Raw genomic sequence first — 27540 nt, 5'->3', positions numbered from 1 at the left:
GCGTAGGTTATATTACATGGATTTATTGTGAAGGCGTAGGCTATATTACATGGATTTATTGTGAAGGTGTAGGCTATATTACATGGATTTATTGTGAAGGTGTAGGCTATATTACATGGATTTATTGTGAAGGTGTAGGCTATATTACATGGATTTATTGTGAAGGTGTAGGCTATATTACATGGATTTATTGTGAAGGTGTAGGCTATATTACATGGATTTATTGTGAAGGTGTAGGCTATATTACATGGATTTATTGTGAAGGTGTAGGCTATATTACATGGATTTATTGTGAAGGTGTAGGCTATATTACATGGATTTATTGTGAAGGTGTAGGCTATATTACATGGATTTATTACACTTTTAAAATGTAGATGTTCCAAAGGTGTCCATGTGTGGAAGCCAGGAGATGCTAAATGTGTTTGTTAATTAATGGTAAGTTACTGAGAGACCGGCAGTTTTTTGCTTGACAATCACCAGGTGACAAAATGTCATGACCGCCTCAGTCCTAGGTGTGTCCAATGAGGATCTCTGTATGCTGTGCTGCTTCAAAGACCAATCCATTGGGATGCAGAATGTCACACACACTCAGTGCATAGATGGAAGAAGTGCCCCCCCTCTTAAAACAAGGAAACCTCTAAACTCTTAAAACGTTGGGTTATGACAGGTATAGCTGGGGGGTTTTGTATTCTGGTTTGCTCTGGTTTCCTTCATAATTGGATTGTTGTCCCATGGCTTATCTAGATCAGTTTTCATCTGTATGGCTTGGGGCTCTGACACATCATCATGTCTCAGGACCCTGATGTTGAAGTCGGTCTTGAATCTCATGTACAGTAAGATCAGACAGCTGCCTCTCCTTCTAGTTAGTGATTTGCTTTACTCAGTCATTCTCTGTTTGGCTGGCTGAGGATCACTATTCCAGCTGGGCATTGTGCCAGGCCTGGCATGCTGAGGCTGGGGGCCATGGAGGGGTTTCATCCTGATGGGAATAGCAGGGGAGGAACACTGAAGCTGCTTCAAAGCTGCCACCCTGTTCCCTATATAGTGCACTACTTTTGACCATGGGCCAAAGATTTTGGTCAAATGTAGTGCACTATGTAGGGAATAGGGTGCCATTGGGACACACAATAAAGCAGCTTCATTAGGTCTGCTGGGAAACCTGTGCCTTCCTTCCCCCTCACCACAAGAGGGCAAACCTGGCACCAGGCTCAATGTAGACAAGGACTTGTCCTCCTTCCTGTCACCTTTCCTCTCCCTCTGGTCTTTTCTGCTAACGGTTGTCATTGGAGTTTGGTGTTTGTGTGTGTAGCGAGTGGCTATGCATATTAATTTAGTAGTTGCTAGCTGGGATGACTCGTTGGTCTAGTGTATTGACGGTCAGCTATAATTGGGCGGTGCTCCGTGGGACATTAATATGAAGTGTTGTGTCAGCCTGTAATTGCCAAATCATCACGTCAATACGTCAAACCCCTTGCAATAAAGCAGCCCCAGGCCCAGCCTCAGGCCCAGCCCCAGGCCCAGCCCCAGCCCCAGGCCCAGCCCCAGCCCCAGGCCCAGGCCCAGCCCCAGGCCCAGCCCCAGCCCCAGGCCCAGCCCCAGCCCCAGGCCCAGCCCCAGGCCCAGCCCCAGCCCCAGGCCCAGCCCCAGGCCCAGCCCCAGGCCCAGCCCCAGGCCCAGCCCCAGCCCCAGGCCCAGCCCCAGGCCCAGCCCCAGGCCCAGCCCCAGCCTCAGGCCCAGCCCCAGGCCCAGCCCCAGGCCCAGCCTCAGGCAAGAAGCAGTAACTCTCTGCTCTAACCATATGGTTAATTGAAGATCCTCAACCTCCTTTTGATGTCTGGCTTAGCATCGTCCGTAGGGAGAGGGCAGGAGGAATGTAGATCATATTTCAGAGGGAATCGCCATGCTCATTTAGTTTGTAGTAGGCATTGCTTGGTCCTTTATGTAAAAAAGAAAAAAGATTTTAACATTCCGTTCAATTTGGCTGCCATCACCATAACTAGTGCCATCTTTGTCCAGAGACGGTTTCATCCATAACACAACCTTTCTTTTTTATAATGTTGCTTCCTTTTCTCAGAGAGAAATGTTTGCTCTTTTGAACTTAGACACTTCAGTAAGTGGGTTTAGAATTTATGAGCACAAAGTTCTTTGATTGGGGCCGTGAGAAGAAATGTCTGAATTTTATTCTCAAACGCAGTAACCAGATACAGTGGGGCAAAAAAGTATTTAGTCAGCCACCAATTGTGCAAGTTCTCCCACTTAAAAAGATGAGAGAGGCCTGTCATTTTCATCATAGGTACACTTCAACGATGACAGACAAAATTAGAAAAAAAAATCCAGAAATTCACTTTATGATTTTTTTAATGAATATATTTGCAAATTATGGTGGAAAATAAGTATTTGGTCACCTACAAACAAGCAAGATTTCTGGCTCTCACAGACCTGTAACTTCTTCTTTAAAAGGCTCCTCTGTCCTCCACTCGTTACCTGTATTAATGGCACCTGTTTGAACTTGTTATCAGTATAAAAGACACCTGTCCACAACCTCAAACAGTCACACTCCAAACTCCACTATGGCCAAGACCAAAGAGCTGTCAAAGGACACCAGAAACAAAATTGTAGACCTGCACCAGGCTGGGAAGACTGAATCTGCAATAGGTAAGCAGCTTGGTTTGAAGAAATCAACTGTGGGAGCAATTATTAGGAAATGGAAGACATACTGATAATCTCCCTCGATCTGGGGCTCCACGCAAGATCTCACCCCGTGGGGTCAAAATGATCACAACCACACGGGGGGACCTAGTGAATGACCTGCAGAGAGCTGGGATCAAAGTAACAAAGCCTAACATCAGTAACACACTACGCCGCCAGGGACTCAAATCCTGCAGTGCCAGATGTGTCCCCCTGCTTAAGCCAGTACATGTCCAGGCCCGTCTGAAGTTTGCTAGAGAGCATTTGGATGATCCAGAAGAAGATTGAGAGAATGTCATATGGTCAGATGAAACCAAAATATAACTTTTTGGTAAAAACTCAACTCGTCGTGTTTGGAGGACAAAGAATGCTGAGTTGCATCCAAAGAACACCATACTGTGAAGCATGGGGGTGGAAACCTCATGCTTTGGGGCTGTTTTTCTGCAAACGGACCAGGACGATTGATCCGTGTAAAGGAAAGAATGAATGGGGCCATGTATCGTGAGATTTTGAGTGAAAACCTCCTTCCATCAGCAAGGGCATTGACTATAAAACGTGGCTGGGTCTTTCAGCATGACAATGATCCCAAACACACCGCCCGGGCAACGAAGGAGTGGCTTCGTAAGAAGCATTTCAAGGTCCTGGAGTGGCCTAGCCAGTCTCCAGATCTCAACCCCATAGAAAATCTTTGGAGGGAGTTGAAAGTCCGTGTTGCCCAGCAACAGCCCAAAACATCACTGCTCTAGAGGAGATCTGCATGGAGGAATGGGCCAAAATACCAGCAACAGTGTGTGAAGACTTACAGAAAATGTTTGACCTCTGTCATTGCCAACAAAGGGTATCTAATAAAGTATTGAGATAAACTTTTGTTATTGACCAAATACTTATTTTCCACCATAATTTGCAAATAATTTAATTAAAAATTCTACAATGTGATATTCTGGATTTTTTTTCTAATTTTGTCTGTCATAGTTGAAGTGTACCTACAGGCCTCTCATCATTTTAAGTGGGAGAACTTGCACAATTGGTGGCTGACCAAATACTTTTTTGTCCCACTGTATAAAGTATGTAAATAATATAATGGACATGCCTTGAGTGAACAAAATATTAGGAACATCTGCTCTTTTTATGACACACTGACCAGGTTAATCTAAGTGGAAACTATGAACGCTCATTGATGTCACTTATTAAATCCATTTCAATCAGAAGGGTTTTTAAGGCTTGAGACAATTAAAACATGGATTGTGTATGTGTGCTATTCAGAGATGAATGGGCAAGACAAAAGATGGTAGTAGCCTTTGAACAGGGTATGGTAGTAGTTGCCAGGTGCACTGGTTTGAGTGTGTCAAGAACTGCAACGCTGTTGGGTTTTTCACGCTCAACAGTTTCCCGTGTTTATCAAGAAACGTCCACCACCCAAAGGACATCCAGTCAACTTGAACACAGCATTAGCTATGGCAAAATGCATGGAATTGCAGGAAATTAGCTTTATAACTGCAACATTTTCTCTCAGCTCCATGGCAGAATGTGTAGGATTGCAGGAATTTGCTTCAAAACTGCAAAAATGTCTCATTTCCATGGAAAATGCGTGTTCTCTGCTGGATCCTACTGTTGTGATGAAGTGGCATGACATTCAGAGACCATTGCTACTGTAGTTCTCACTCACGTCGGTGGAACCCATTCCAGTTGTCTTTGCGCTGTTACCCGTAGCTCTGTTAATTAAAGGAGATAATAATAAATGCAGGTCAAGTGAGTGTGATATTAATTGGAGGTACCTGGCTTTGTTTCCCTCCCCTGTATAAGACTTAGGACATACGGAAGAACACACCTTCTCCCCAACACACTGGATTCATCCCAAATAGCACCCTATTCCCTTTATAATGCATTACTTTTGATCAGGGCCTGTAGGGCTATGGTCAAAAGCAGTGCACTTTATAGGGAAGAGGGTGCTAATTTGGGACAGACAGCCACCACTCAACAGCAGCCTCAGTTCTCTCACTGATACACTATTATAGCTCTGAATCCACAGCCCCTGTTTTCTCACGTTAGGCTATTAGGAAAGTTGCTGCGGAATTTATGACACTGTAGTCCGAAAAATAACTGTCACTTTTATTTTTTCCTTTAATCAAGCGAACACTCCCCAATTTACCAGGCAGCTAGACAGCCTCCGTAACACTGTCATTCCCTCCTCCACCGGTTGGGGTGTGGGGGATTATAGCCACAGGGGTGTGTGGGTGGGTGTGTGAACTGTTTCAACCCCTACCGCCTCTCCCAATCCCTAAGCACAAAGCATCATGTTACATTGAGGGGACCATCAATCACCATGTCCTTCACGACAGCTCTACTTCAGTATATAAGACTATTTATCACCATGTCCTTCACGACAGCTCTACTTCAGTATATAAGACTGTTTATCACCATGTCCTTCACTACAGATCTACTTCAGTATATAAGACTGTTTATCACCATGTCCTTCACTACAGATCTACTTCAGTATATAAGACTGTTTATCACCATGTCCTTCACTACAGATCTACTTCAGTATATAAGACTGTTTATCACCATGTCCTTCACTACAGATCTACTTCAGTATATAAGACTGTTTATCACCATGTCCTTCACTACAGATCTACTTCAGTATATAAGACTGTTTATCACCATGTCCTTCACTACAGATCTACTTCAGTATATAAGACTGTTTATCACCATGTCCTTCACTACAGATCTACTTCAGTATATAAGACTGTTTATCACCATGTCCTTCACTACAGATCTACTTCATAGCAGAATGTCACAGACAGTGTGTAAAATATCCATACATATGTGTTCTTTATGTGCACATCACAGGAGGCTGTTGAGGGGAGGATGGCTCATAATGGCCGGAACGGAGCAAATGGAATTGCATCAAACACCTGGAAACTATGGAAACCATGTGTTTGATAAATGTGATATCATTCCACTAATTTCGCTCCAGTCATTAAGGTGCCACCAACCTCCTGTAGTGCACATCACGCACAAGAAATGGACCAGAGATGCTATTCCAAATCCTTATCTCAGGACACTGCTGACATGGCTTTTTAGTATCCATCTTACAGACATGCACTGTTTATAAAAGTGTAACCATACAGGGGCACAACTTTGGTTTTAGAAGATAGATTGTGGCTTCCATCAACGTAATTGTCTGCATAATTTCAAATCCCCCGTATATATTATTTTGTAAATATATACAGTACCAGTCAAAAGTTTTGGACACCTACTCATTCAAGGGTTTTTCTTTATTTTTTAGCATTTTCTACATTGTAGAATAATAGTGAAGACATCAAAATTATGAAATAACACATGGAATCATGTAGTAACCAAAAAAGTGTCAAAATATATTTTACATTCTTCAAAGTAGCCACCCTTTGCCTTGATGACAGCTTTGCACACTCTTGGCATTCTCTCAACCAGCTTCATAAGGTAGTCAGTCACCTGGAATGTATTTCAATTAACAGGTGTGTTTTGTTAAAAGTTACGTTTCTTCAAGTACAGTCACAAAACCATTAAGTCCTATGATTAAACTGGCTCTCATGACCGCTACAGGAAAGGAAGGCCAGCATCCCGGAGTCGCCTCCTCACTGTTGACGTTGAGACTGTGGTTTTGCAGGTACTATTTGATGAAGCTGCCAGTTGAGGACTTGTGAGGCGTCTGTTTCTCAAACTAGACACACTAATGTAGTTGTCATCTTGCTCAGTTGTGCACTGGGGCCTCCCACTCCTCTTTCTATTCTGGTTAGGGCCAGTTTGTGCTGTTCTGTGAAGAGAGTAGCACACAGCCGTTGTATGAGATCTTCTAAAACCTATGGGTGCAAACAACGTTTCCACAATGGGCTATTAGCAGGACAATAGACTCTTCAACCTTTACAAAAGGATAGCTTGCGCTAGGTGTGAATTATTCTTTTTTTAAATAATCCCCCCAATTTGCTATGTATTAAGTACTCTAAAGTTTTACGTTTCTAACTACAAACCTCATGCAACCGCAAAATCTTGTGTAAGCCATATACTCTACAGGATTTCTTCATCAACATCTTTATGCTTTTGTTAATAAAATAATAAAAATACCTTTTCAAAATGCAGGTGTTTATTTCAACTATCAGCAGGACAGTTGACCCTTGCCGAGTTAATGGACTTTAAATATATTAATGGCTCCATAGCGAATTACTATGGGAATAAATATCACTGAATGACAGCATAGGGACTGGTCTTGATAATCAATCAGATTTTTATTTGGAAATAAAATAATATTGCTCTTCACTATCACAATATTAAAAACTTTCAGTTGCATTAATTAATTAAATTAATTAATCGCTTTAGCCGACATGTTGCGGTTCATCTGATGAAGGTGCACATGGGCCTATTTATATAATGAATATGAATTCAGAGGGCAGAAATGATTAAATATTAAAGCATTAGACCGCTCACTAAATGCGTCAGTCATACAAAATTTATACTTCAATACAAACTGGTTTTGCGGCGCACAAAGTTCTTTGTTTGTCAGACGAATCATTAGGTTGAAACTACAGAACAGTACAAAACAAGAGAACACACAGTTAATGTTTTATATACATAATCTCTTACAGAGCCTTTACATAAATCCACTCAAGTTTCTTCAATTGTTTTCTGACTGTGATTAGAGCGATCTTGTACGCTGATGCCAGCAGATTCCAGATGGCCTTTGCTGATCGCTCATCATCTTCAACCCTCAGTGAGTTGATGGCTTGAATAATCTTGCTGGAAATGGAATACCACGGTAGATGCTGTGTTTATGGTTAATTGCCAATATGAAAAACAGTCAAATTAGTTTGTGAATTCAATCTCTTTATTGGGCCGTGATTGGGAGTCCCATGGCGCACAATTTGACCCTGCATCGTCCGTGTTTGGTCGGTATAGGCCGTCATTGTAAATAAGAATTTGTTAACTGACTTGCCTAGTTTAAATAATTAAAAAACTAATTTAAGGCTCCTTTCTCTTCTCTGTGCTGGAGTTCTTTTAAGAATAAAGTAGGCTAATGAAGGCAACAAAGAAGGCAACAAATGGTTGCTTATTGGAACACCCAAATTCATCCAATTGTTATAATAGGATTTGAAGCAATAGCCTACCCGTGTGTGGGCAACTATTTCAGCACCGTTTGGCGCTGCTCTGAGATGAGCATGGGGAATGGTATTAATAAATCAATGAGATTTTTATTTTCACTGAATCTCCGTTTGGGTATTGGCTAGACTACAATTAGGGTGTGGAAATGTTAGGATTATATTGCTCTTCACACGCAGTCACTTAGTAGCCTACTCCCAACCGGTCACCCCCCACCCCCCTATGTTAACACAACTTTTTCTCTCTTTCTTATTCTCCTATTTTCTTCTTGCAAAATAAAAGGTACTGTAGGTTCCCAGATGCTTCCCACCTTTCCCTCAGCTATACATCCAAGTCTCTTCCTATAACATCTGCCTCCATCTAATCCTTGTTTAGTGTTACTGAATCAGGCGCTGTCTGTCAGATGTATACTTTTCTTTCTAGGAATAGAAACACCATAATATTAATCAAATGAATTAAGCTACATTCCTTAATCAATCCCATATACTATGTTCTTATAAAAAAAGGTTTTAACTTCTCTAGTACAACCAATATTAAAAATGTAAAAGTTTTCTCAAAGATGCCCTCTGGTGGTCAAACTATCACTAACTAGCATTAATGGCAACAATGGCTGACACACAACGTGCCGTAGAATTCTGCGGCAGCCCGCAAGCTGTGTTGCAGTACGACATAACTTTTAAACAAAGAACCACTGTAAATCCAGTCGGATAAACACTCCAAATAGTCTTCCCGACTGCTCGGAGGCGTCCGCCTGGTCCTAAAGCACACTCTTGCCATATTTTGTATTACATTCCAATGACAGAAATGCAATTTCAGAATGTCGGGGGGACATGTCCACCCCTGTCCCCAATGAAAGTTGCACCCCTGGAACCATGACATGGTTAATGACAGCTCATACAGCTGCCGATAATACAAACACATCGTCATGGTGTGTCCTTCCCAGAGGAGTCAGCAGCAGCTTGAGCAGAATTCAAGTGGATCACTATAAATAAACTGTCTCTGTTGCCATGCTCCAATGTGTATGCGAATTGCAACGCTTAACATCCGCTCATTCGGACAGCGACGACATTAGCTGCTGTTATGAGCCTATAGAGGGTAACAGAGGATATGATCAGAGGACAGCCTAGTTATTGTTGGTAATACATGTGTGTGTGAGAGACTGTTCCCCTTTCTCAAGGTGTGTGCGTGTGCGAGCGCAACACAGAGGGAGGCAGAAAGCTTTGGGCGGTCAAGGTCACCTTGGAATGCAAATGCAGTACACTGCATGAACCCTTGGCAGCCATATTAAAATGATCACCTCCCCCCTTCTGAACACTGCTGTGGGTGCAGCAGAGCAGTGCATGCTGCTGAGGAGAAGAGCCACAGTAACAGTAGTATATCTCTGCTATCACATCTCTGTATTGACCTTGCCCCTTTAGAGGGGGTCAGAATTGCGCAGTGGCCTGATCGCTACTATTGGTCTCTCCAGGAAAGCTTCACTGGTCGTGGGAAAGAGACAGAGAGAATAGCAGAGAGGTGATCGGTAGATAAATATTTTATTGAAGACAGCAAAGAGATGACAGATTGCTTGACCTGTATGTCCTTGACTGTAGTTTCCACATGAGGTTAACACCAGTATCATATCACACACCTGCACACCGTGGTAGTTTGGTGATCTGTGAAGCACTGTCCCTAATGCTCACTGTAATCTGTGCAGCAGTGAAGCCGTTAACTCTTGATTTATGCCGTCAAGCAGGGAAGGCAAGCAGCGGGAGGGAGGGGGGCTATGGCAGTGGGGAAGTAGTAATGCATTCTGGTCGAAGTTCTATAGGTCTCGGCAGCCGGCAGTCATCTATCTCCTCTCTGCCTCGCCCTCCCTCCCTCCTTCCCTCCTTTCCACTCTGCACTGCATTGAGAGAAGCATGTGGAGGAGAATTGTAAATGTGCTGTGCTCTGAGTGTGTGTGCAGCGAGAGCGTTTCAGAGAAGAAGAGCCGAAGCTAGGAGAGGGAGAGAACACGAATGCAAGAGGGGAGCGCCTGCTTCCCTTCCCTTGTCATAGCGTGCGGGCGTGTGAATGTGTGTGTGAGCAGTGTGTGTGCCCGCTGCAATGCTGAATAAGGACAATCGCTGCTGCCTCCGCCCCCCCGCGCCAGGATGATGTAGCGGCCCAGGCTAGTGTCGCGTCTCGGGGAGCGCCGGGCCTGCAGAGCAGAGAGGACAGAGAGGGGGATGAAGGGCCGGGGCTGCTGGGAACCAGGGACGGTCCGCTCCTTCTGCAACTCGGGCTGCCTCAATAAACTGAACCAGGGTCAGTACAGCAGCTACAGCTCAGCCTCAGGAGGAGACAGCCTCCACACTCCTCTCACACCACCCCGGAGGAAAACTTCGGCCTGCCACCTCCTCCACCTCGTATGCCTCGGAGGTATCCATCCATTTATCCATCCATCTCTCTGTATAGCTTTCTGGCTTTTGGCTCAGTTCCGTGCTGCTTGGGACCGACTGCAGCCTGGCCGGTGTTAGTGCTTTGGACCATCCACAGCAGCAGCAGAGTTGAGATGGACGTGCGTTCATAGGGATGCAGCCTCCCCTCCCACTCCTTTCCCTCCCTCCCTCTCTTCCTGCTCTCCCTTCCTCTCTCTCTCCCTCTCCCATTCACTCCCTCTGTCTTCCGGCTGCTTCACTTTGTGTTTGCACTTGGAAGTTATGAAACTTGCACATGCTAGCTAGACCCTAGCTGTGTATATCTGCATGCCGTAGTTGTCTGTGCATGTACAGTATGTGAGTAGAGTGTTAATAGTAGCAGTAGTCCATATATAATGATGACATTGAGGATTGTAAAGATGCTAGCTCTTGCGGCTCCCTGGGTCCTAGAGCCCCTCCGCAGAGTCATGGAGATGATGACCACACTTATGCAGTTCAACGCAGTGTGTGATACTGCACTATAGTTACTGTACCAGCATAAATCTACTTTGGGTTACTTTATATTTATTTTCTGGGTGCAATTTTAAGAAATTAGTCTACTTTATCACCATGTGAATATGCAATTGATTTACATTATGTTTCCGTTATGGGATTACACATTTGTAACAGCAGTTTATCAGTCCAAGGTTACATTTGGTTCTTTGGTTTGGAACTTTATTTGGGGAACTCCATGTCAGCTGTGTGTCAGAGTGGGCATGTGTGACTGTTGGTGCAGGCCTGTGTAACTAACCAAGCATGGTATGTGAGGTGAAGTGATGGGGATGAACCCATTCATGTACTTTACAGTTTGTGTGTTGAGTGAGTTGAGCTGTGGTTGAAATTATGTCAGTTAAAGTTTGTATTTTTTATTGTCATAATTTGGTGCTTTGATTGGCCAGTCTCTTATACCGTAAACCAGGGGTAGGCAATCCCGTTCCTGGAGGGCCGCAGGTACTGCCGGATTTTGTTCCAACTAGGCTAATTGATCAGTTCAATGATTGCCTAATTCAACACACCTGGTCTTCCAGGTCAGTTAAATCAAAAACATGGGCCTCCCGGGTGGCGCTGTGGTTAAGGGCGCTGTACTGCAGCGCCAGCTGTGCCATCAGAGTCCCTGGGTTCGCGCCCAGGCTCTGTCGTAACCGGCCGCGACCGGGAGGTCCGTGGAGCGACGCACAATTGGCCTAGCGTCTTCCGGGTTAGGGAGGGCTTGATGTCCTTGTCTCATCGCGCACTAGCGACTCCTGTGGCCGGCCGGGCGCAGTGCGTGCTAACCAGTTTGCCAGGTGCAGGTACCCTCTGACACATTGATGCGGCTGGCTTCCAGGTTGGATGCGCGCTGTGTTAAGAAGCAGTACGGCTGGTTGGGTTGTGTATCGGAGGATGCATGACTTTCAACCTTCGTCTCTCCCGAGCCCGTACGGGAGTTGTAGCGATGAGACAAGATAGTAGCTACTACAACAATTGGATACCATGAAATTGGGGAGAAAAAAAGGGGTACATTTTTTTTTTTTAAATAATCAAAAAATAATCAAAAACATGAAGCTCTTGCGGCACTCCAGGACCAGGGTAGCCAAACTACCTCTGCCGTAGATTCTACTGCACAATGACCATGTTTTCTCTCTTTCCCTCCATCCCCCTTTCCCACCCTCCATTACCCCTCTCTATCCCTCTCTCCCCCTGGAGCTGGTAGTGATGTTTCAGTAGGACAGCTGTGTGCTTCTGCCTGGGCTTTCTGTACTATCTTTGCTCTACACACACACACACACACACACACACACACACACACACACACACACACACACACACACACACACACACACACACACACACACACACACACAGAGCGTTTTTTTCCCCCAAAGACTAAAAATGGGACCTGATGCGTCTCTGCTTGTCACTCAGCATTAAGGAGGTAGATTGGGGTTAAGGCCCTGCGATATACTAGACTCAGCATTAAGGAGGTAGATTGGGGTTAAGGCCCTGCGATAGACTAGACTCAGCATTAAGGAGGTAGATTGGGGTTAAGGCCCTGCGATAGACTAGACTCAGCATTAAGGAGGTAGATTGGGGTTAAGGCCCTGCGATAGACTCAGCATTAAGGAGGTAGATTGGGGTTAAGGCCCTGCGATAGACTAGACTCAGCATTAAGGAGGTAGATTGGGGTTAAGGCCCTGCGATAGACTCAGCATTAAGGAGGTAGATTGGGGTTAAGGCCCTGCGATAGACTAGACTCAGCATTAAGGAGGTAGATTGGGGTTAAGGCCCTGCGATAGACTCAGCATTAAGGAGGTAGATTGGGGTTAAGGCCCTGCGATAGACTAGACTCAGCATTAAGGAGGTAGATTGGGGTTAAGGCCCTGCGATAGACTAGACTCAGCATTAAGGAGGTAGATTGGGGTTAAGGCCCTGCGATAGACTCAGCATTAAGGAGGTAGATTGGGGTTAAGGCCCTGCGATAGACTAGACTCAGCATTAAGGAGGTAGATTGGGGTTAAGGCCCTGCGATCGACTCAGCATTAAGGAGGTAGATTGGGGTTAAGGCCCTGCGATAGACTCAGCATTAAGGAGGTAGATTGGGGTTAAGGCCCTGCGATAGACTCAGCATTAAGGAGGTAGATTGGGGTTAAGGCCCTGCGATAGACTAGACTCATCATTAAGGAGGTAGATTGGGGTTAAGGCCCTGCGATAGACTCAGCATTAAGGAGGTAGATTGGGGTTAAGGCCCTGAGATAGACTCAGCATTAAGGAGGTAGATTGGTGTTAAGGCCCTGCGATAGACTAGCATCTTGTCTAGAGTCTCCTGCTCCTATGAGCTGTTCCGGTTTACACAAGCCGAGGCTGCTTACTAGGGCTGTGACGATACCAGTATCCAGGGTTGAAAGTAAGGTGGTCTGGTAAAATAAATACTTGGGGTTGGGGTACGCCGTACTGGTAAGAAATTAAATCTACTTTCACCCCTGCCAGTATTGCAAGATGTTTTCTGTAGCATAACTGAAAACACTAAGCAGACTAAACTCTTGGTCCTTTAAAAACCTGCTGTATGTAAAATATTCTGCTATAGCTTGGATAGGAAATGTGACTCTGAATGACAACATAATGATGTTTGTTTCCAACATTAGGGCTGTTTTCCTAAAGAAGTTAAATCCTTGCCACGATACTAACAAGTATCAGGATACTGGTATGGTCCTTGCCCCACTAAAACCGTGACCAGAAACCATGTAGAACTCCATGTAGTTTCAGTGTAACTGACCGTCATCTACAGTCGTTGAACTTTTCTTCTGGCCTCTTGAATTGCTATTTCTCAATAACCCTGTCATCATGCATGCAGCAGAACCCTACAGCACCACTGTGGGTTCCCAGGCCAGACTCACACACTTTCCCTTCCCAGCATGCCCTCTCACAAGGACGAGGAGGTGCCACTGAGGTGCTGAATTTGCATTTAGTGGCATGGACAAATGAATGTCCATGCCTGTATAGAGTGGGAGGGAGAGCAGAGGAAAATTTCCCCTTGAAGGGCCCTGATGTAAAAGGACTTTTAAAAATACATTTAATTGATTGATTGATTGATTGATCAAAAGTAGTGCACTATATAGGGTATAGGGTGCCATTTGGGACAGAAGCTGAATGTGCTGTGGATCGATCAACATATTGGCTCTCTAAAATATCCCCTCCTTGTAAAGCCTGCTATACTACGCCAGGCAGGAAATAGAATATTGCCCCTCTGTCTAATAAATATTCATATGGATTTATTTCAGATCCCTTTCAGAACTTTTTTACGATTACATTTTACATTTGTTTTCATTGAAAACTGATCTTTTGCTTTCCGGTTAAAATGTGAGTTACGCTGCCCCTTACTCACCAAACCCTCAGTCTGTTTTTATATTGTGTTCAATATTCTACTAGAAGTGTACTGCAGAGGTTGGGGGGACAGTGATGGGTTGCTCTGCACAGTTCCTAATTTTGTTGCTTTGAGCCGGGCACTGTGTTACTGGGTTTAACCTGCCGTCTCCTCCATTTGTCTTCACTTGATGCATCTCAGGGGAGCCCAGCAGCCAGTTAGCAATTACCACTCAGGATTACACTCTCCTCCCTCTCCTGGCCCAGGACACACCGCTCACACACTCTCTCCCCTCTGTCCTCTTTCCTCTCTCCCCTCTATCCTCTCTCCCCTCTCTCCTCTATCCTCTCTCTCCTCTATCCTCTCTATCCTCTATCCTCTCTCCCCTCTATCCTCTCTCCCCTCTCTCCTCTATCCTCTCTCCCCTCTATCCTCTATCCTCTCTCTTCTCTATCCTCTCTCCCCTCTATCCTCTCTCCCCTCTCTCCTCTATCCTCTCTCCTCTATCCTCTCTATCCTCTCTCCTCTATCCTCTCTCTCTCCTCTATCCTCTCTCCCCTCTATCCTCTCTCCCCTCTCTCCTCTATCCTCTCTCCCCTCTCTCCTCTATCCTCTCTCCCCTCTCTCCTCTATCCTCTCTCCTCTCTCCCCTCTCTCCTCTATCCTCTCTATCCTCCCCTCTATCCTCTCTATCCTCTCTCCCCTCTATCCTCTCTCCCCTCTATCCTCTCTCCCCTCTATCCTCTCTCCCCTCTATCCTCTCTCCCCTCTCTCCTCTATCCTCTCTCTCCTCTATCCTCTATCCTCTATCCTCTCTCCCCTCTATCCTCTATCCTCTCTCCCCTCTATCCTCTCTCCTCTCTATCCTCTCACTCTAACTCTCTCTCTATCACACTCCTCTATCTTCTATCCTCTCTCCTCTATCCTCTCTCCCCTCTATCCTCTATCCTCTCTATCCTCTATCCTCTCTCCCCTCTCTCCTCTATCCTCTCTCCCCTCTCTCCTCTATCCTCTCTCCCCTCTCTCCTCTATCCTCTCTCCCCTCTATCCTCTATCCTCTCTCCCCTCTCTCCTCTATCCTCTATCCTCTCTCCCCTCTCTCCTCTATCCTCTCTATCCTCTCTCTCCTCTATCCTCTCTATCCTCTATCCTCTCTCTCCTCTATCCTCTATCCTCTCTCCTCTCTCCCCTCTATCCTCTCTCCTCTCTATCCTCTCACTCTAACTCTCTCTCTATCACACTCCTCTATCCTCTATCCTCTCTCCTCTATCCTCTCTCCCCTCTCTCCTCTATCCTCTCTCCCCTCTATCCTCTCTACCCTCTATCCTCTCTCCCCTCTCCCCTCTATCCTCCCACTCCTCTATCCTCTCACTCTCTCTCTCTCTCTATCTCTATCTCTATCTCTATCTCGCTCTCGCTCTCGCTCTCGCTCTAACTCCCTGTGTCTCTTCTCCTTGATGAATCTGACGACTCTAAAAGCACGCAAGTACATACTAGTCCGTCGGTACTACTAAATATAACCTACTCTCCAGATCTCATGGGTAGTTATGCATTACCTACCAATGCACCATTTCTCCATCTATGGCCTCCTTTAACCTCAGGTGTGCGTGTGGTTTGGGATGTGAGCTGAGCTGGATGAGGAAGAATAGCTTGAGTCTGTACTTGGAATATGCTATATATGGAGCTGAGTGGAGAGGGATCTGATAGGATGTCTGAAGTGCGATTATTTGCATTTTTACATTTTAATAATTTAGCATAAGCTCTTATCCAGATTGACTTACAAGAGCAATTAGTGTTAAGTGCCTTGCTCAATGGCACATTGACAGATTTTCAGCTTGTCAGCTCGAACCAGCGACCTTTTGGTTACTGACCCAACGCTCCTGCCACTAATTGTAATGGGTTCTCTGCAAAACAATGCATTGATTACTGATTAGGGTCACTTAAAATGGTATTTGGTACTGTATCTCATAAACATATTAGCCATTATATGATTTATGCAGTGAGGATGTGATTCTTCACATTATTTATTATAATGAACTGTTAATAATTATCTCATTATTACCTCATCATTATCCCATCATTCTATGTCTACGCTACCCAGAGACTAAAGTACAGCCGTCTTCCCTCTGTTTGGTGTGTTTGTTCTGTTTGGTGTGTGAATGTCAGTGTTAACACACAGAGACAGGCTTCCTGCATGACTCCATGCGTGCTCCTGGGGTAGATCAGATCTCCATGCTAGTGGATGTACCCTGAACCAGACCACTGATCTGACAGCACATCCTCAGGAGAGCTGGAGACGGGGTCTGTCAGTTTAGTAGTACTGCACTGCTCTCCTAATTACTCAACCATCTTTCTCTGTCTTTCTTTCTTATTTCTTTCTTGCTCTCTGTCAGACCAGACATGTGAGAAATTAGCAGTTTGCATGCTAAGAAGGATGTGGAAGGTTGGACATTTAGTTGTGGGTTTACTTGACGTGTAATGACTGTTTTTTTTACAGGAAGATCATAGACATCAAGATTGGCTGAAATTTAGGCATAAAATCAGAGCAGTAGAGGGAGTCTCAGTTTTCTATTGGTCTCTGTGTAATAGGTGTTTTCTGAGGTGTAGGGAGGAGGATGACACGCCGCCCTTGAGTCGTGACTCATGTGGTAATCGACTCTCTCGCTCTGTGTCGTCGACCTTGCTAAGGGGAGCCATCCCGTCACATCCGTTGTCCTGTGCATTCTGAGGGGTGGGAGGGCTGAGCACGGACACTGAGTGTAGCAGTACACTGCACCATTACCTGCATAAGATTACCATTAAGTCCCCCCCCCACACAACGCTCTGTGTACCCTGGGGCTGCTAGCCATGTGTCTTGTATTTCTGATTGGTTCACTGATCAGCCACTCATATCCTGTTCTATCTAATGTTGTTTGAAATGAACTTCCTTTGTTTTATATTTAATTTCATTTCCTCTGTATGTTTGATAGATGATGATCATGACAACTTTCCTTCACCTCTGGCTCACTACCAAACGAAGTCCCCTTTTGTGTAATAGCTAAAAACATCCCAGCTTTAGTTTCTCCACATCCTAATGTCCTCGCTCTTATTAGACAAAGAATAGCAATACTTCTCCCCTCTGTGATTTCACCCCATGAAACCAGTGTTTCTGTTCACAGAAGACAGCCTCCCCATTAGCTGTGAGGTGAGTGTACTGATGATGGTAGGGTGGTTAGACTGTTATGGATTCAGAGACTGCATGCCGGGGGCCCGGAGGTGCTGGAATGGCAATTAGTTATGCAGACAACCTGCTGTAAGCAGATTATCCTTTAAACACATAGGCATAGTCCTTGGTGCATGTGACAGTTTAGTTTTAAGTGCCATCACTTGGCTGGTGAACTCCTTGGCAGTGAGTTGTGAATAATGAGAGCAGGGCTTTGCTGCAGAGTTCCTCTACCTCCACTCTAAACTTCTGTTCCAACTTACCTGCCTCAACCCACCTGTCCCAAGCTCATTCTCCATCGCCTCCTTTTGTGAGTGATATAGGCTATGTCAGCCAATAGTAGAGGCCTATCAGTAATCTACAACCAATCACGGCAAAGCAACAATTTCGGTAGCCCTGGCCTAAAATGATATCTGTATAGCAACATGGACAGTTAAAATGTAATACAGACTTAATACATGTATTTTCTCCTCATAAACGGTTTAAGCCCAGTCTGATCATACCCTGGTCATATCCTGTTCCTGCCTGCTGGTCTATTTATTCCTTCCCTACAGCCCCACTTAGGCCTCTCATCTTGGGATGTCCTGATGTTACCCTGCCTGCTTCAAGCAGCTGTAATTTCAGTCTGTAACTGCCAAAATAAAGGAAACACTGACATAAAGTGTCTTAATAGGGCATTGGGCACCACGAGCCACCAGAACAGCTTCAATGCACCTTGGCATAGATTCTACAAGTGTCTGGAACTCATTGGGATTCTTCCACGAGAAATTCCATAATTTGGTGTATTGTTAATGGTTGTGTAAAATGCTGTTTCAGGCGTCGCTCCAGAATCTCCCATAAGTGTTTAATTAGGTTGAGATCTGGTGACTGAGATGGCCATGGCATATGGTTTACATTGTTTTCATGCTCATCAAACCATTCAGTGACCAAACCATTCATTGAGCACTTGTGCTCTATGGATGAGGGCATTGTACCCAAAATAATGGCCTACCCAGCATTTTATACATGACCCTAAGCATGATGGAATGTTAATTGCTTAATTAACTCAAAACCACACCTGTGGGGAAGCACCTGCTTTCAATATACTTTGTATCCCTATTTACTCAAGTGTTTCCATTATTTTGGCAGTTAACTGAATGTGGATGACTTGAACACTGTGGATCAGGATGAGCGGCATTGCTGTTGTGGCAGCCATGCCAAGGCATACCTTGCTGCTACATAAAGAGAGGAGGATGGGATGGTGTTGGAGGGTTGAGTTGCATAGGGCAGCCCCTCTTGGGTTGCAGAGTTGGGTTCTGGAGGCTATATTAATGATCCTGGGGGATGCCTCTGCCATGCTTCCTCTCCTCTATATGTCTCTGCTCTACCCTAATGTATTCTATAGACCACTACTAGTTAGTATACATCCTATAGTAGGCAGTGAGTCACTCGGTGCCTCGCCAAACAGTCCTACTGTTCCCCCTCTCTCTCTGTGGTGCCTCCTGCACTAACTGAGCCTAACTGCTCTAATTATAATTCAATTCCAGGTCTGGGAGATGGTCATGGGGAGGGTCATTCTGGGCTCCCATCTCTGTTGTTATAGGGCTGGACTGTCTCTACAGAAGCTCTGCCTGCTTTTGTCTTTTCCTCGGGCTGGACAGTTTTGTCTCTCTGTGCTCCTGCACACAGCGTGGCCATTCAGCACGCTCACGCATTACATCACCTAGTCAGAGCAGTCAGTCTCTGGCTGTCTATGCTGGTTGTGCTTGCTTACTGGTCACCACCCACTGGGTGAAGATGGAGGCCCAAGGGTGCAAACATGGTGAGTGCCCTCGTCTTCCCTTTCTTGTGTTTTACCTCTCTCTCCCTCCTCTCTTTTCTCTCCTCTAGAGGCTCTAGAGTGTCCGCAGACTTCCAGCCCGCTAGCCTGGGACTGGGAATGAGTCACTTTAATAAACTCCACTGCCTGGTTCTCACTGCTCCTGGTGCTGCTGTCTTTATGACTCTGCTATGCCTGTGTAGAAGTGGAAATGGGTAGTAGTGCCTTTCAGGCTTTGCTGTCAGTAGTGTGTGCAGCATGTGATGGTTTTTGTCGTCACCGATGTAGGCCTACATGTTGTAAATGTGTTTGTCAGTAGTGTTAGTCACTTCCTCTGTGAGGTCAGAGAAAGAGCTAGCATGTTGCTAGTGGGAATGTGGAAGTAGAACGGCCTCTGACAGCTTCCTTTGCTAGCTGCTAAACTGACACTTTCACATTCAAGTGTCATGCTTGGAACATTCTAACCACCACCCTAGAGGCTGTACAGGATTACTCCCTGATATAACAGATCAAGATCAGGAGGAGGAGAGGGATAACAGAAGAGGACAGGCAGACAGATGTGTATGCAGGAATAGTCTAAAGAAGGGAGAGTGAGACTGCAAGAAAGAATACAGCAGAGCTATGCGAGAGTAGATGGAAAGTGAAGAGGATGAAGGTGGTCGAAGAAGAGCTGAAAGACTGTGAAAAGGATCTGAATGTAACTGTCATTCTTCAGAGAGACTTTGTGAAAATGTGAGAAAATGATTCTCCATGTCGTCCTCTGACCTGGGGTGATGGTGGGTTTCCTGATCCTTCTAGATAGATTCTAGGCTAAATCAATGACCTCCCACTCCTCAAGAGAAGCAACATTCCTTTTGAAAATGTGAAAGACCCTCCCATCTACTCAATAACCTGCCAGAGCAGTAGAGGCATGTTTCCAAGGCTCCAGTGTCCAACACTCTAGTGTTGAGGGTGATGATACCTCACCTCCTTTATTTAACTGACTACAATAATGTCTGCTGTTGCACTCGTGAAAATATTAATTTTACTTCCTATATACACTGAGTGTACAAAACATGAAGAACACCTTCCTAATATTGATTTACACCCTTTCGCCCCCCTTTTGCCTCAGAACAGCCTAAATTTGTCAGGGCGTGTACCCTACAAGGTGTCGAAAGCGTCCCACAGGGATGCTGGCCCATGTTGACTGCAATGCTTCCCACAGCTGTGTCAAGTTGTCTGGATGTCCTTTGGGTGGTGGACCATTCTTGATACACACGGAAAACTGTTGAGTTTGAAAAACCCAGCATCTTTGCAGTTCTTGACTCAAACCGGTTTGCTTGGCATCTACTATCTTATCCCGTTCAAAGGCACTTAAATATTTTGTCTTGCCCATTCACCTTCTGAATGACAGGCATACACAATCCATGTCTCAATTGCCTAAAGGCTTAAAAATCCTTCTTTAACCTGTTTTCTAGCCTTGACTCTGATTGAAGTGGATTTAATAAGTGACATCAATAAGGGATCATAGCTTTCACCTGGATTCAACTGGTCAGTCTGTCATGGAAAGAGCAGGTGTCCTTAATGTTTTGTACACGTCTGTCTTTTCCTTTTTTCTCTTTAGTTCATTCTCTTCGCTGTTGGTGCATTGGGGGGTTCTTGGGGGTGGGGAATGGAATTCATTGCATTTCATTTTTTTCTTCTTCTGGGGGGGACTGTGGGAGGGGTCTCGAATGGTTGAGGGACAGATATTGGGGAACTGTGGAAGGTTTGGGTTTCACAAGATTGGGATCATGAAAAGGGAAACTATGACATATTTTATATCACTATCATGCACACGCACCCTCACACAAGGATGGCTCTTTTGCGGAAAGACTGATACATGTTGATTGTGTCTTGAAGGACAAACACTACAGCATCATGTTCTAATACTTTAATGTCACCCCTTCCTTGTGTTTTTTTGTAATAAATAATAATTTAAAAAAAGATTTTGTACACTCAAGTGTATAGCTTTTAACTCACACACACATGTGCATGCACCCACTGCCACTGCACACATACGTCTCTCTGTTACCAGTGCGCTATGTTAGCCTTATAATAGTGTGTATCATCTTCATACCAATTTCCATAACAGTAAGATCCGCTGGCATTATGCAACAAATACACTGTCACTTTGTGCAGCTTGGGTTGAGAAAATGGCGAAGAATCAGTTTGATCCATGCCACTTCTGGACTATAGCAAATGTCAGACTTTTCCTGATTTGCCTCAATAAATCATGTGTTCTGACCTGACATTTAAAGGGTTTTTGTTTGTGGAAACGCGTGGTCAAGATATGGTTGCTCTCTAACAGACTAACACACATGTCATACAGTATGTTGTGTGGGAGGTCTCTTTATTAAACTGACCATTGATGTTTGTATGACCACCACCAGGGTCATTGCAATGTGAAATCCCTCAGATCCCAGGGGATGTGCCATAATGCCTGGATGTGGGCTATATCTGGTTCTGTGCCTGACCCGGGGGGTATTTCTGGTCCCAGTAAGAGTCTATGTAATGTTTGGACAGAGGCTGACACACTGTTCTCATACTGTATGTTCAGAGTGGTACCGAGTAACCTCTCCACTGCGGACACACTGCCCTGCAGTCACCACTGCAGCAGAGCAGAGCAGGGCAAAGCAGAGCAGGGCAAAGCAGGGCAGGGCAAAGCAGGGCAGGGCAAAGCAGGGCAGGGCAAAGCAGAGCAGGGCAAAGCAGGGCAGGGCAAAGCAGGGCAGGGCAAAGCAGAGCAGGGCAAAGCAGAGCAGGGCAAAGCAGGGCAGGGCAAAGCAGGGCAGGGCAAAGCAGGGCAGGGCAAAGCAGAGCAGGGCAAAGCAGGGCAAAGCAGGGCAGGGCAAAGCAGGGCAAAGCAAAGCAGAGCAGGGCAGAGCAGAGCAGGGCAGAGCAGAGCAGGGCAGAGCAGAGCAGGGCAGGGCAGGGTAGGGCAAAGCAGGGCAAAGCAAAGCAGAGCAGGGCAGAGCAGAGCAAAGCAGAGCAGGGCAGGGCAAAGCAGGGCAGGGCAGGGCAAAGCAGGGCAGGGCAAAGCAGGGCAGGGCAAAGCAGGGCAGGGCAAAGCAGGGCAGGGCAAAGCAGGGCAGGGCAGGGCAAAGCAGGGCAAAGCAAAGCAGGGCAGAGCAGGGCAGAGCAGGGCAGAGCAGAGCAAAGCAGGGCAGAGCAGAGCAAAGCAGGGCAGAGCAGAGCAGGGCAAAGGAAAGCAGAGCAGGGCAGAGCAGAGCAAAGCAGGGCAGAGCAGAGCAAAGCAGAGCAGAGCAGGGCAGAGCAGGGCAGGGCAGAGCAGAGCAGGGCAAAGGAAAGCAGGGCAGAGCAGGGCAAAGGAAAGCAGGGCAGAGCAGGGCAAAGGAAAGCAGGGCAGAGCAGGGCAAAGCAGGGCAGGGCAGAGCAGAGCAGAGCAGAGCAGGGCAGAGCAGGGCAGAGCAGGGCAGAGCAGAGCAAAGCAGGGCAGGGCAGGGCAGGGCAGAGCAAACAAGGGCCCACTGGTGGAATGGAAGACTGCCTCATGTAAATACCCTGACTCGGCTTAAATACATTTGTTCTGCTTCCGAGGGTTTCACCAGTGCCGGTCTCCGGAAAGGGGCCATTAAGAGAGAGGTGTGTGTGTGTGTATATATATATATATATATATATATATATATATATATATATATGTGTATGTGTATATATATGTATGTGTATATATATGTGTATATATATATATATATGCCACCAATTGTGCAAGTTCTCCCACTTAAAAAGATGAGAGGCCTGTAATTTTCATCATAGGTACACTTGAACTATGACAGACAAAATTAGAAAAGAAAAGAAAATCACATTGTAGGATTTTAATCAATTTATTTGCAAATTATGGTGGAAAACTTTTGTTATTGACCAAATACTTATTTATCTCAATACTTTGTTATATACCCTTTGTTTGCAATGACAGAGGTCAAACATTTTCTGTAAGTCTTCACAAGGTTTTCACACACTGTTGCTGGTATTTTGGCCCATTCCTCCATGCAGATCTCCTCTAGAGCAGTGATGTTTTGGGGCTGTTGCTGGGCAACACGGACTTTTAACTCCCTCCAAAGATTTTCTATGGGGTTGAGATCTGGAGACTGGCTAGGCCACTCCAGGACCTTGAAATGCTTCTTACGAAGCCACTCCTTCGTTGCCTGGGTGATGTGTTTGGGATTAATTGTCATGCTGAAAGACCCAGCCACGTTTCATCTTCAATGACCTTGCTGATGGAAGGAGGTTTTCACTCAAAAACTCACGATACATGGCCCCATTCATTCTTTCCTTTACACGGATCAGTCGTCCTGGTCCCTTTGCAGAAAAACTGCCCCAAAGCATGATGTTTCCACCCCCATGCTTCACAGTAGGTATGGTGTTCTTTGGATGCAACTCAGCATTCTTTGTCCTCCAAACACGACGAGTTGAGTTTTTACCAAAAAGTTATATTTTGGTTTCATCTGACCATATGACATTCTCCCAATCTTCTTCTGGATCATCCAAATGCTCTCTAGCAAACTTCAGACGGGCCTGGACATGTACTGGCTTAAGCAGGGGGACATGTTTGGCACTGCAGGATTTGAGTCCCTGGCGGCGTAGTGTGTTACAGATGGTAGGCTTTGTTACTTTGGTCCCAGCTCTCTGCAGGTCATTCACTAAGTCCCCCCCGTGTGGTTCTGGGATTTTTGCTCACCATTCTTGTGATCATTTTGACCCCACGGGGTGAGATCTTGCGTGGAGCCCCAGATCGAGGGAGATTATCAGTGGTCTTGTATGTCTTCCATTTCCTAATAATTGCTCCCACAGTTGATTTCTTCAAACCAAGCTGCTTACCTATTGCAGATTCAGTCCTCCCAGCCTGGTGCAGGTCTACAATTTTGTTTCTGGTGACCATTGACAGCTCTTTGGTCTTGGCCATAGTGGAGTTTGGAGTGTGACTGTTTGAGGTTGTGGACAGGTGTCTTTCATACTGATAACAAGTTCAAACAGGTGCCATTAATACAGGTAACGAGTGGAGGACAGAGGAGCCTCTTAAAGAAGAAGTTACAGGTCTGTGAGAGCCAGAAATCTTGTTTGTAGGTGACTGAATACTTATTTTCCACCATAATTTGCAAATAAATTCATTAAAAATCCTACAATGGGATTTTTCTGGATTTCTTTTCTTCTCATTTTGTCTGTCATAGTTTAAGTGTACTTATGATGAAAATTACAGGCCTCTCTCATATTTTTAAGTGGGAGAACTTGCACAATTGGTGGCTGACTAAATACTTTTTTGCCCCACTGTGTGCGTGCGTGCGTGCGTGCGTGCGTAAAATCCAGCCGCAGAGCAATTCCAATTTGGCTCATTAGGACCTCCAATAATATATTGATGGTCATCTGTTGGCTGCCTCTGTATGAATTTAACACGGACTCTGCTGCTGGTGAGCCTACTGCGGTGTCCTCCATTTTACATGTCTAGTGAGTGGGTCATTGAATGGTGAGATTATCAAGTGCTCTAACTTGGGAAACAAACTCATTTCTTAGAGAGCAATCAATAAAGGGAGATGGATGCATGAGTTCATGCAGCCACTGGGTATTGGACTTGAATATGGAGTTTACATTTTAGGGGAATTTACTCCAAATAGCATTAAGAAGTGCTAATATCTTTCTAATGTTTGATTTAGTTTTCCGTGTCTGTGGTGAGGACCCTGCATCCTTCCCTCCTTTATTTGAAGTCTCCTCTTATCTGAACTCTGATCTTTCCTCTGCAGATGACTCGGGGGACGAGGAGCCCACGACCCAGTCGGACCGCAGTGAGGGGATCCAGGGCACTCTGAAGACCCTGATCAGCAAGCTTGATGACCTCAGTACGTGTAACGACCTAATCGCCAAGCATGGGGCTGCCCTGCAGCGCTCTCTGAGTGAACTTGAGGCGCTGAGAGTCCCCGTGGAGGGAGGAGAGAAGATCAAGGGCGTCAATGAACGCGCCACCCTCTTCCGCATCACCTCGAATGCTATGATCAATGTGAGTAGTGAGACTTAAGGCTTCTACACATCTATACAAATAAAGCTAGCTAACTACGGATGATATGTTAGGTCCCCCCCAACTCAGGTCCCTATTCAAATATAGAAGTTGGTCTATGTCCAGCGGAGATCAACTGAGACTACACACCGGGCAGATTCTTTCCACAACCGTCCATAGGCATTTGGGTTGGCTGTATGTTAGATATACAGTGGGTTCGGAAAGTATTCATACCCCTTGAAGTTTTCCAAATGTTGTTACGTTACAGCCTTATTCCAAAAGTGATTAAATTAATATTTTTCTCATCAATCTACACACTATCCTTTCATGACAAAACGAAAACAGGATTTTATAAAACGGTGCAAATTTATAAAAATATAAAAAAACTGCTTATTTACGTAAGTATTCAGACCTTTTTCTATGAGACTCAAAATTAAGCTCAGGTGCATCCTGTTTCCATTGATCATCCTTGAGATGTTTCTACAATGTGATTGGTAAATTAAATTGATTGAACATGTTTGGAAAGGCACATACCTGTAGATATAAGGTCCCACAGTTGACAGTGCATGTCAGAGAAAAAACCAAGCCATGAGGTCGAAGGAATTGTCCGTAGAGCTCCGAGACAGGATTGTGTCGAGACACAGATCTGGGGAAGGGTACCAAAAAAATTCTGCAGCATTGAAGGTCCCCAAGAACAAAGTGGCCTCCATCGTTCTTAAATGGAAGAAGTTTGGAACCATCAAGACTCTTTCTAGAGCTGGCCGCCTGGCCAAACTGAGCAATCGGGGGAGAAGCGCCTTGGTCAGGGAGGTGACCAAGAACCCGATGGTCACTCCGACAGAGCTCCAGAGTTCCTCTGTGGAGATGGGAGAACCTTCCAGAAGGAAAACCATCACTACCGCACTCCACCAATCAGGCCTTTATGGTGGAGTGGCCAGATGGAAGCCACTCCTCAGTAAAACGCACATGACAGCCAGCTTGGAATTTGCCAAGAGGCACCTAAAGGACTCAGACCATGAGAAACAAGATTCTCTGATCTGATGAAACCAAGATTAAACTCTTTGGCCTGAATGCCAAGCGTCACGTCTGGAGGAAACCTGGCATCATCCTTATGGTGAAGCATGGTGGTGGCAGCATCGTGCTGTAGGTATGTTTTTCAGCGGCAGGGACAACAAGACTAGTCAGAATCGAGGGAAAGATGAACAGAGCAAAGTCCTGCGAGACCCTTGATAAAAACCTGCTCCAGAGCGCTCAGGACCTCAGACTGGGGTGAAGGTTCACCTTCCAACAGGACAACAAACCTAAGCATACAGCCAATACAACTCAGTAGTGGCTTCGGGACAAGTCTCTGAATGTCCTTGAGTGGCCCAGTCAGAGCCCAGACTTGAACCCGATCGAACATCTCTGGAGAGACCTGAAAATGGCTGTGCAGCGATACTCCCCATCCAACTTGACAGCGCTTGAGAGGATCTGCAGAGAAGAATGGGAGAAACTCCCCAAATATAGGTGTGCCAAGCTTGTAGCATTATACCTAGAAGATTCGAGGCTGTAATCGCTGCCAAAAGTGCTTCAACAAAGTACGGAGTAAAGGGTCTGAATACTTATGTTAATGTCATATTTCAGTTAGATAGATTTTCAAAAAAATAAGCTGTTTTTGCTTTGTCATTATGGGGTATTTTGTGTAGATTGAAGAAGGGGGGGGACACTTTAATCCAGCCTGAATACTTTCTGAATGCACTGTATTCGTAGAAGCCTTTTACATGGCAATGGGTACTGTGTAGAGTGACCATCATTCTCAGTGCTATGGTATGATACAGTAGATGTGACAGGAATGACACAGGTCAGCAGATTCTGATTTGATTTTGATTTGGGTATTTACTGTAGTGATGTGCTTTAGATTCTCAAATGCTCTTGCAAATGTGATGACAATGGTAAGCTCTTCTTAGGTGTTACCTCTAACAGTGACGTATCAGGCCACCCATCCAGTTACAGTATGTTAGATATGTGCGCTGGGGTTGTTAGCATCGGAACTACAGTAGCTCCTCTATTGCTATGGTTACCATGGCCACAGAGAGTCATTTCCATAGGCCATGTGGTATTATAGTGGACTAGAGGGCAGAGGAAAGGAGAGGTCAGTGCTGAAGGAGTGTTACCGGATCTGGGCTGGGGGGAGGGACAGGAATAGTCTTGCCCCCTCATCAAACCTCCGTAGACCCTCCCAGCCCAGGGACATGAGCCCAGAGACGAATGCCAGAGCCCCCTCTGCCTCCACAAAACAGACATGCTCTTACAGGGGCCAGACGCTACACAGACAATCAGACAAGGTTTGTGTGTCTCTTTTACTATGCTGCTTGGCTTTGATGTGTTTGATGTTTTTTCTTTTGTATGTTTGACAATAGATAGCTTTGTTTTGTC

General features: G+C 45.4%; 1 protein-coding gene across 3 annotated transcripts in view; it reads left to right on the top strand.

Moving 5' to 3' along the window:
* LOC118358390 (oxysterol-binding protein 2-like) overlaps positions 1–27540 on the top strand; it is a 98953-nt gene that overhangs the window by 42097 nt on the left and 29316 nt on the right. For 2 of the 3 annotated variants that reach the window (XM_052478853.1, XM_052478854.1), the window contains one exon: positions 24875–25128. In XM_052478853.1, coding sequence (XP_052334813.1) covers positions 24875–25128 — 254 coding nt within the window. Of the gene's footprint in view, positions 1–9722; positions 10222–24874; positions 25129–27540 lie in introns of those variants that run through there. The other variant, XM_052478855.1, reaches the window with a different exon arrangement.

Source organism: Oncorhynchus keta, chromosome 25 (assembly GCF_023373465.1).
Source record: "Oncorhynchus keta strain PuntledgeMale-10-30-2019 chromosome 25, Oket_V2, whole genome shotgun sequence".
NCBI lineage: Eukaryota > Metazoa > Chordata > Actinopteri > Salmoniformes > Salmonidae > Oncorhynchus > Oncorhynchus keta.
The sequence above is the reverse complement of the archived record's forward strand: the minus strand, read 5'-3'. Positions and strand labels throughout refer to the sequence as shown.